The 9179-nt window shown below is 38.6% G+C and overlaps 1 protein-coding gene across 1 annotated transcript; it reads left to right on the top strand.

Moving 5' to 3' along the window:
• The first annotated feature begins 2622 nt into the window (after positions 1–2622).
• On the top strand, positions 2623–8597 carry LOC135055579 (keratin, type I cytoskeletal 47 kDa-like). The gene is made up of 8 exons (XM_063959811.1): positions 2623–2991; positions 3659–3741; positions 3995–4151; positions 6160–6321; positions 6444–6569; positions 7402–7619; positions 8008–8093; positions 8497–8597. The coding sequence occupies exons 1-8, from the start codon at positions 2809–2811 to the stop codon at positions 8595–8597; spliced, it is 1116 nt and encodes a 371-aa protein (XP_063815881.1). The 5' UTR covers positions 2623–2808.
• The last annotated feature ends 582 nt before the right edge of the window (positions 8598–9179 follow it).

Below are 9179 nucleotides of genomic sequence, written 5' to 3'. Positions count from 1 at the left end.
AATCGCTTAGCCGTAGTCGAGACGCTCGAGCGTCACGTTCGCTCACGGCCAAGAGATCACAGGCAGGCACGCTATAGGCTGCCGACTAACGTAATGATATGCTACTAGCGTAGCGGACGCTCGGGACCACGAGGAGATCACAAGCGGCGCTGATGCTTACCGTGTTAAACCTTTATAACTATACCATAAAACAATGTATTTATGCAGTAAACCTTGGTGCAGTGATAGGGTGTAAATGTAAAACAGTGTAACCTTATTAACTAGATAGCTGTGCGAGCGTCTCCGACGCTCTGAGAATACTTAGAAATATAAGAAATACACAGATACCGGTATTAGGTTCTAACACCTTATATGAACGTTCTATTTGCAAAAGAATAATACAATACAAGTCATACACTACCAAAATAACATTGACTACCTAACCAGATAACTACACATGAAATACAATAGCAGTACAATAACACTTAAGAGAAAGAGAGAGAAAGAGGAGAAGAGAGAGAGAGAGATATGGCTCACAATAACAATAAAGGCAATATGGTTGCGGAGAAACTTACGCTCAAGGGAAACAATCGCATGCGCCTCTGGATATCCAGCTCCCGATTATCAGTGGTGAGAACCGTTGAAGAGAATAGAGAGCTGGCCAGATTGGCTTGTCCTTTTATACCCTACACATAATACAGTACAATGGACCCTATATTCTTATTGTTCATTGGACACAGGAATTCGTCTTCGCATTATAACAAAAGGTCATAGGTTGATTCATACAGGTGGGCTGTGACTATTTCCAACTGCTCAGGTTGGTGGGAAACTAGGTTTCCCTCCGCATGGATAATAAAGTTCAAATAATAGCAAATGTCCATAAACTTCTTATGTCCATAACTATTCGCACAAGCGATTAATCCGCTCCAAACCAACACCGGAATATTGCTAATTAAATACTCTTCCGATGGATACTAAACACCACTGTATAACCCCTGTCTGACCCTTCGTATCAAACAAAGAGGGATCTCTTTGTCTATGAACATGCTACATTAACTAAACTTTCAGATTCTATCAAAGGGACCATAATCTACAAAATACATTATATGGTTAAAATATGTAACGGTTGAGTCGCCCGCTAGACGCACATAAACTTTACCATAAATGCGCATACCATGCGCCTGCGGGTGCACGCAACAGCGAGTATGCGCACGCACGGGAGAGCTCATGCACTCGCAGCAGGCACTCGCATGAGGTGCATATATGGCAGTGTGTAGCGTGATATTTTTCTGACTTTGACACTGCTATTGTCTGCAGCCACTAGGGGTTGAGGGATCCTGCCTTGCTGACTGATCAGCAATGATCGGCAACACTGGGGGCTGGCTGCTGGAAGGCAGTGGGACCTTCCGGTCCCTCTGACAGCAGCAGCAGAGCTGCTGACTGATTGCATCCTGTGCGACCAGGTCAGATAAAGCACTTGCAGGCATGGTCGGCCAGTCAAGTGGTTAATAGGGGAACAATATTTTACAAACAGTCTCTCTGAACCATATAACACCGCTATAACAGTGACCTCATATGTCAGTAGGCCACTGGTAACTGGTAAAACAGATTTAAGTAAATAAAGACTGACCAACTCATATTATTATTGGAGAGAAATCTGCAATAGTAATAAGAATAACAATGTAGTAATATTACCATTTAAATGAAGGCTATATTATCCAATTTAATTACAATGTACAGTATCTGGAGTCAATTTTAATTAAAGAATAATCCTCATTACTCCACAGTGAGACAATTAGAGGAACATCTTACCAGCAACGCATAGAGGTTACTTAGTGATCTCTGTTTCATGACGTATGTGGTGTATAATGTTCCCAATTTAAAGGGATACAGTGAAATACTATTAAACATATTATATCCATTTGATCAAAGACTATATATTAAATAATATTTCCCCTCAACATCCTTACTAACTATACCTTAGAGCCAGAATACACACAGTACTTCTCTTTTTTAACTCACTCCCTACTTATTATATTCACTTTCCTCTCTTAACCTTATTTTCACCTTTTCAACCACTCTCTTAATGATGTACTAATAAAAGTTACATTTCAATATGAGTTTTTTGTTATGTGCACCACCTAAGGACATTTCCCCTCATCTCTCAATCTTTAATGTGGATATTGCATGTCTGTGGAAGCACCCCCCACTAGTAACCAATGACCAGTCCTTAAATATCATTTGGGGATCAATCCTGTAAGAATCAACAACTAATACTATTGACTAGCCTGTGCGACCTATTTGTACCTCATTTAACGAGAAAGACTGTAAATAAGCTTTCACAGAAAAAAATGTGCCTCTCCCAGTTTCTAGCCAACATTTATCAAACAGCCCGAGAGCTACATAACTTCTGTAATGATGGACTGAATCTGTTGTCGTGAGAGCTGTTAAACAGGCATTGTCCAGGAAGATATTTTTTTTTTCTGTAGGAGGATGTTCACTTTAACACTGAAACACCCACTACAACCCATATAAATAGAACCTAAAGACCATTCTGTGTATCCACACTTGTCTGGGTCAGAGGCACTCCACCAAAATATCACCATGACTAATCGCTCTCTGAGAGGCTCATCCTATCAAATATCAGGTTCAGGCGGGTATGGGGGTAGCAGCTATGGAGGTAGCTCAGGTGGTGGCTTTGGAAGTGGTTTTGCTGCCAGCAGCTATGGTGGAGGATCCAGTGGTGGGTATTCCTTATTCTCTACAGCTGTTATTGGTAGAGGTGGTTTTAGTGGCTTTGATGGCTCTGCTGGAAATGAGAAGCAGACAATGCAAAACCTCAATGAACGTCTAGCCTCTTACCTGGAAAAAGTGAGAGAACTGGAGGCTTCAAATACTGACCTGGAGATTAAGATCAAAGAATGGTATGAAAAAAAAACTAGGGATGAAGAATTTACAATAGCCAAAGATTACAGCAAATACTATGAGATCATCAATGACTTCAGACACAAGGTACAGTTATGTCCATTAAGGTTTTTTTTTAAATGTTTTTCAAATAACAAAATTAAATGAGTATTTGCTATACAAATCAACTGTGATAAAGATGAAAACTATAGAAATCAATATACAGATGTGTTCATGTTGATCTTAACTTCTATTTGACCAACATGACTCTATTGGAATGTATGGTGAATACACACTAGTTGTGACAGGGTGTCGATTGCCACTGCCACAATGCGTACGCACATGGCAGGCAGAAAAAAAAGAAGATAAGCTTTGTCACATCTGTATGATAACTACACATTGATATGTGATAAATTTGAAAGCTGGATATAAAATGTCAGGTTTTAGTTGTATATGTTCTCTGTGCTCTGGGCTCACTACTTTGTACTCATATAAAAAGTTACATAAGAATTTAGAATACATTAGGACTAGAAACAAGCTCTATCCATCTGTATTTACATTTAATCTGTAGGAGCAGGGGGTGGGGCACAATATATGCTATAGAAATTATTTTAAATTATACTATGAACAAACAGTTATTCAAGGTTAAATGTTATGTATTTCTGATAAAACTATTCATATTGTTTTAAAGCTAATTAATGAATACAAATCTGAGAAGTTCTCAAAACATTAAGATTACTGAAACCCAGGATTTCTAAATTTTCCTACTCTACAGATCCTGACTGCCACTATTGAAAACTCTGGAGTTGTTCTGCAAATTGACAATGCCAGACTGGCTGCTGATGACTTCCGACTGAAGTAAGTTATGGATTTATTATCCAAGCTACTTAATAATTGTATTACTTTTAGATAGGCTTCTAATCTGGAAGGCCATGCTGTATATTGAAATGTGACATAAATAGATTAATTCTAATGCTGAGATAATGATATATGAATGAAAGGCATCCTCTGAATTTTACTGAGATACACTATTGCAGCATTAAATATGTCCTGCTGTGTTTTATTGTCTTATTTTGTATTAGAATATTATTTTCTGTGATTTCACTCTAAGGTATGAGAATGAGCTGGCTCTCCGCCAGAGCGTGGAGTCTGACAGCAATGGCCTCCGCAGAGTCCTTGATGAACTGACCCTGTCTAGAGCAGACCTGGAGCTCCAGATTGAGAGCTTGTCTGAAGAGCTAGTCTACATGAAGAAGAACCACAAGGAGGTAAGGACTAACTTATGTGTTTCAAATAAATAACATTGATGAAAGCAGAAGAGAATAACAGAATTGGTACAAGATGATCATCCCTTCTAGTACAGTGTAAAACGTTAAGGCAAACCTTAGATTGCTGGAAGTTATAGAAAAAAGAACAAGTTACTAAGAAATATGTGTAAACAGAAGACAGCAAATCTCTGTGCTATACTGTGGATTACAGCAGAAGCAACCGGTATCTGGTCTCTAGGTCGACCACACTTAGGTCAACAATTTAGGTCAACCACTATTGGTTGACAGTAAGTAGGTCGACATGGTTTCTAGGTTGACATGGTCTCTAGGTCAACATGTTCTAGGTCGACATGACAGAAGGTCTACATGAGTTTTCACATTTTTTATTTTTTTTATTTTTTTACTTTTTCATACTTTACAATCCACGTGGACTACAATTGGGAATGGTAACCTGCCCAAAGCATGGCGAGTGAAGCAAGCCATGCGAGGGGATACAGCACACTAATTGGGGTTCCCAGTCACTCTACGGAGAAAACAACACCATTTTTTTTTTTTTAACTCATGTCACCTTTTGTCATGTTGACCTTGTACATGTCGACCTAATGCTTGTGTCAACCTATTTTGGGTGTTGACCTACTGACTGTCAACCAATAGTGGTCGACCTACGCACTGTTGACCTAAGTGTGCTCGACCCTATATTCCACACTCAAGCACACACATACTGAGTGCTATTATATGGTAATCTACAAGTCCCACAGATTACTACTACTAATACTACTGCTAATATTAATAGTATTATTATTATTATTATTATTATTATTAATTTCTGTAGTCAGTAGCGGATCTTGCCACGGGCAAGCAGGACTTTTGCCCGGGGCGCCGCCTTCCAGAGGGCGCCGCCGCCATCTGGAGGGTGCCACCGCCATCCGGAGGGCGCCGCACCATGGCAAGATCCGCACCATGGCAAGATCCGCTGCTGCTGTGCCCCTCGCTGCCCACTCTGTCCCACTGCCCGCTGTCTCCCGCTGTGAAGGGAACTAGACGCTACGCGTCTAGTTTCCCTTCGTGGAGAGGACCTTTGCTGTGCGGTGCGCAATGACGTCATTGCGCACTGCACATCATTTCAGCGGCGCTACTACTGTACAGGGGGGCGTAACTGACCACGCCCCCTGTATGAAGCCATGCCCCTATTGCCCGCCCGTGGCGCAAAAAGCCCTAGAACCGGCCCTGTCTGTAATGTGGACATCTCCCACACAGCTGTGCAAAGTAAGCAATACATGTAACTCATAATACTGCCTATGATAATAACTACAAATCATAGTATTAGAATTCTATTATTTGTAATTATTATAATGACGCACTACAGTGCCTCATCAGAATAATTACAAATATTAGAAAATATATGATCAAGTATACTGCTTGAAAGGGCTTACAGTCTAAAACAATTACAGTATCTTTCAAGAATTCATGCAGCTGTATAATCTTCACATGGAAGTATACTGTACTTATAATTTACAATAGATTGTAATAAAATGCACATTTACACCAGTCTCTTGGACATGAGGAAGGCTTTGATGATCTTTTTTTTAACACACAAACTTATATTTGTCCTCTATGTTTATAACTAAAATGTCTAAACCCTTATCCCAAACTCTTTTGCTCATCATACATCCATGACTCATTAAGGCTCCAACATCTCAAGATGTTGTTGAGAAACCATAGTTTCAATTTCTAAAATATAAATGTGAAGGCCTTCTACTTATGCACAGATATTTGACATGTATATTTCAGAAAGTCTTAATGTTCTGTCACATGTATTTACAATAAGGAATATCTTCTATATAAATGATCAGGAAATGCAAATTAGAAAGATCAGCACTGTCAGACATGTGACGTCAATATAAAACTAGTCTACTGCAGTTTATATTGAATGGAGTACCAGTCAGTTTCTATGGAAATGATTTCTATTGGTTTAACATTGAACAGCTTTATCTGTGTCTTTCTATAGGAGGTAGACAGTGCAAAGAAAAGTGCTGGTGGCAAAATTGATGTAGGTTTGGAAGCTCCCCCAGGTGTCGATCTCACAAAGCTTCTGAATGACATGAGAGCAGATTATGAAGCATTGGCTGAGAAGAACCGTAGAGAAGCAGAGGCATGGTTCGCCAAAGTAGTAAGTTGACTTTTCATGACATATTTATCTGTGTTCTTATTATAATACGATTGTAGTATTGCTAATATCATGAAGGAACATCAGAAGAAACAAATACAAATATCTTTTTTTTACCACTTCAGAGTGCTGAGATACAGAATCAGCTCAAGGTGTATGAGATAGAAAAGGATAAATACAGCAACGAAATCTCTGACCTCAGACGCACCCTCCAAAGTTTAGAGATTGATCTCCAATCACAACTAGCAATGGTAAGCCAAATAATCTTCAGTAAATAGAAAATAAACATGAATTCTGTAATCTCTGCATTAAGACAATCACAACATTTTAACTTATGGTCCATTAAGTCAACTTACCATAAATACTTAATATTTACATTAAATGTTGAATGCATAGCTAGAGAAAGAAACCATAGTGATCACAATACTATGCCAATGTGTTGCGAGACTCTACCATAAAAACATGATAGTTATGGTTAATGGGGGTCATTCCGAGTTGATCGCTAGCTGCATTTGTTCAAGTGCAGCGATCAGGCTAAAAAATGGCAGTTCTGCGCATGCGTATGTGGCGCAATGCGCACGCGCGACGTACTGGTACAACAAATTATGTATTTTCACACAAGGTCTAGCGAAGCATTTCAGTCGCACTGGCTGCCCCAGAGTGATTGACATGAAGTGGACATTTCTGGGTGTCAACCAACCGTTTTCAGGGAGTGTTAAAAAAAAACGCAGGCATGCCAAGGAAAACGCAGGGCGGGTTTGTGACGTCAAATCCGGAACTGAATGGTCTGAAGTGATCGCAAGCACTGAGTAGGTTTTGAGCTACTCTGAAACTGCACAAAAATTTTTTGCTGGCGCTCTGCGATCCATTTGTTCGCACTTCTGTTAAGCTAAAATACACTCCCAGTGGGCGGAGGCATAGCGTTTGCATGGCTGCTAAAAACTGTTAGCGAGCGATCAACTCGGAATGACCCCCAATGTTTCTACTATAAAATAATGTATTATCCAGTAATAATATGTTGTGTGTTGGCTAGAGGAATTAGAAAATCTTTATGTTTCACAATGTCCTCTTGACACAATTTAGAAAAAATCCCTTGAAGAAACACTGGGTGAGACAGAAGGCCGCTATGGACAACAACTTCAGCAGTTACAGAATCACATCAGCGGGCTAGAGGAACAGCTCATACAGATCAGATCAGATACAGAACGCCAGAGCCAGGAATACAGAGAGCTTCTTGATATCAAGACCAGACTAGAGCAGGAGATTGAAACATATCGTATCCTGTTGGAGGGTTATTTAAAGTGAGCAAAAATGAATCTGTAAACAGGAAGATGCTGGGCTCTTCTGCATAATACAGGCAACAGTGGGATCATGCGAAAGTCTGTTTATGTAATATGTTGGTGGAGTGTTTATAACAAACATTATATTTTGGCTACTAGAATATTAGTAAACTATGTACAGTAATGAAATATTCTACCTTCTCATTTTACCCTCAGCCACCCATTAAATTGCCTGCTTTTTTGTGCTGCTCCTAAATACACATCCACTATGTATTCTTCAGGAGCTCATTCCTCACACTACCTAACTTTAAAAATGTCTTAAAAACTTGAGAAACATGATAGAACATTTTAATGATATTAAACTTTCTTCCTGCAGTCTATTAGAGTCCAAAACAAGTTTAAATTCAAGTACAAGTGTAGCCGTCGAGACATCTTCATCTTCATCATCCACACAGATAACCCAATCACAGATATCTTCTGCAGACTCTAAAAAAGGTAACATGATTTAGAAGATATTAGTTAACTATAAACTAAATGAATGTAAATACTTTACGAGTATTCTATTTCTTTTAAGACATTTCCATGTGTATTGAATATAATGAGTAGTTTCTAAAAAAAAAAAAGAATACAATTTAATTATTTTATAAATGTAAATATTTCAAATGCAAAGAAAATCCCTCTGTGCAATATATCAGTCTCCAGATCCGAAATGCAGTCTCACATATTACTTGACATTGGATGTTCCGGTCACGCTTCTTCATATTCTTTGGCAGAAGAGCATATAATCACAGAGGGAATAAATCTATCAGCTTCTTAAAATTAGCATAGATACAGAAGAATAAGAAAGAGAAAATAGTGTGATTATTGAAATCTAATTTCATCTGTGTTTTACTTTCAGATCCAAACAGAACCAGAAAAGTTAAGACCATTGTTGAAGAAGTTGTGGATGGAAAGGTTGTCTCATCAAGGGTTGAAGAGACTGAAGAAAAGGTCAACTAAACAGAGAGAGGAAGCTGTGGCCGGGAGGCAGTGGTGTTGACTTATGGGGCACTTCTATTCTAATCCTTTAATTGAAAGTGATGTGACGTTTATCATTTTGATTCAATAAAACCTTTTCTGCATTTTACCTTCTAGTAATGCATTTTCTCCCAAGGATTATCAGTGAAATATTGTTATAATAAAACCTTCAAATGCCCAAGCAAATTTAAATCAGAGATATTAACTTAACTACAGAAAAAGAAAAACCGAAGAACAATGGGGCAGATGTATTAACCTGGAGAAGTCATAAGGAAGTGATAAAACAGTGATAAATGTAAGGTGACAAATACACCAGCCATTCAGCTGTCATATGTAAATTAACAGTTAGGATTTGATTGGCTGGTGCATTATCACCTTGCACTTAACACTGCTTTATCACCGGTTTATCACTTCCTTATGCCTTCTCCAGGTTAATACATCTACCCTAATGAGTGATGAGTGATGAACCCAAAATTCACTATAAAAATTAACATATTTAGAGGCAAAAGTAACAGAACCATTTTTATCTAAGGAATTTATATTTACAATATTCATTAACACCTA

Source organism: Pseudophryne corroboree, chromosome 3 (genome assembly GCF_028390025.1).
Source record: "Pseudophryne corroboree isolate aPseCor3 chromosome 3, aPseCor3.hap2, whole genome shotgun sequence".
In the NCBI taxonomy this organism is placed as follows: Eukaryota; Metazoa; Chordata; class Amphibia; order Anura; family Myobatrachidae; genus Pseudophryne; species Pseudophryne corroboree.
Note: the sequence above shows the minus strand (reverse complement) of the source record. Positions and strands in the feature narration are given on the sequence as shown.

Coding starts and splice junctions, on each gene's coding strand:
- LOC135055579 (XM_063959811.1), top strand. CDS start 2,809: ATGCAAAACCTCAATGAACGTCTAGCCTCTTACCTGGAAAAAGTGAGA. Junction 6,322..6,443: donor AGGCATGGTTCGCCAAAGTA/GTAAGTTGACTT, acceptor TTACCACTTCAG/AGTGCTGAGATACAGAATCA. Junction 6,570..7,401: donor TCCAATCACAACTAGCAATG/GTAAGCCAAATA, acceptor GACACAATTTAG/AAAAAATCCCTTGAAGAAAC.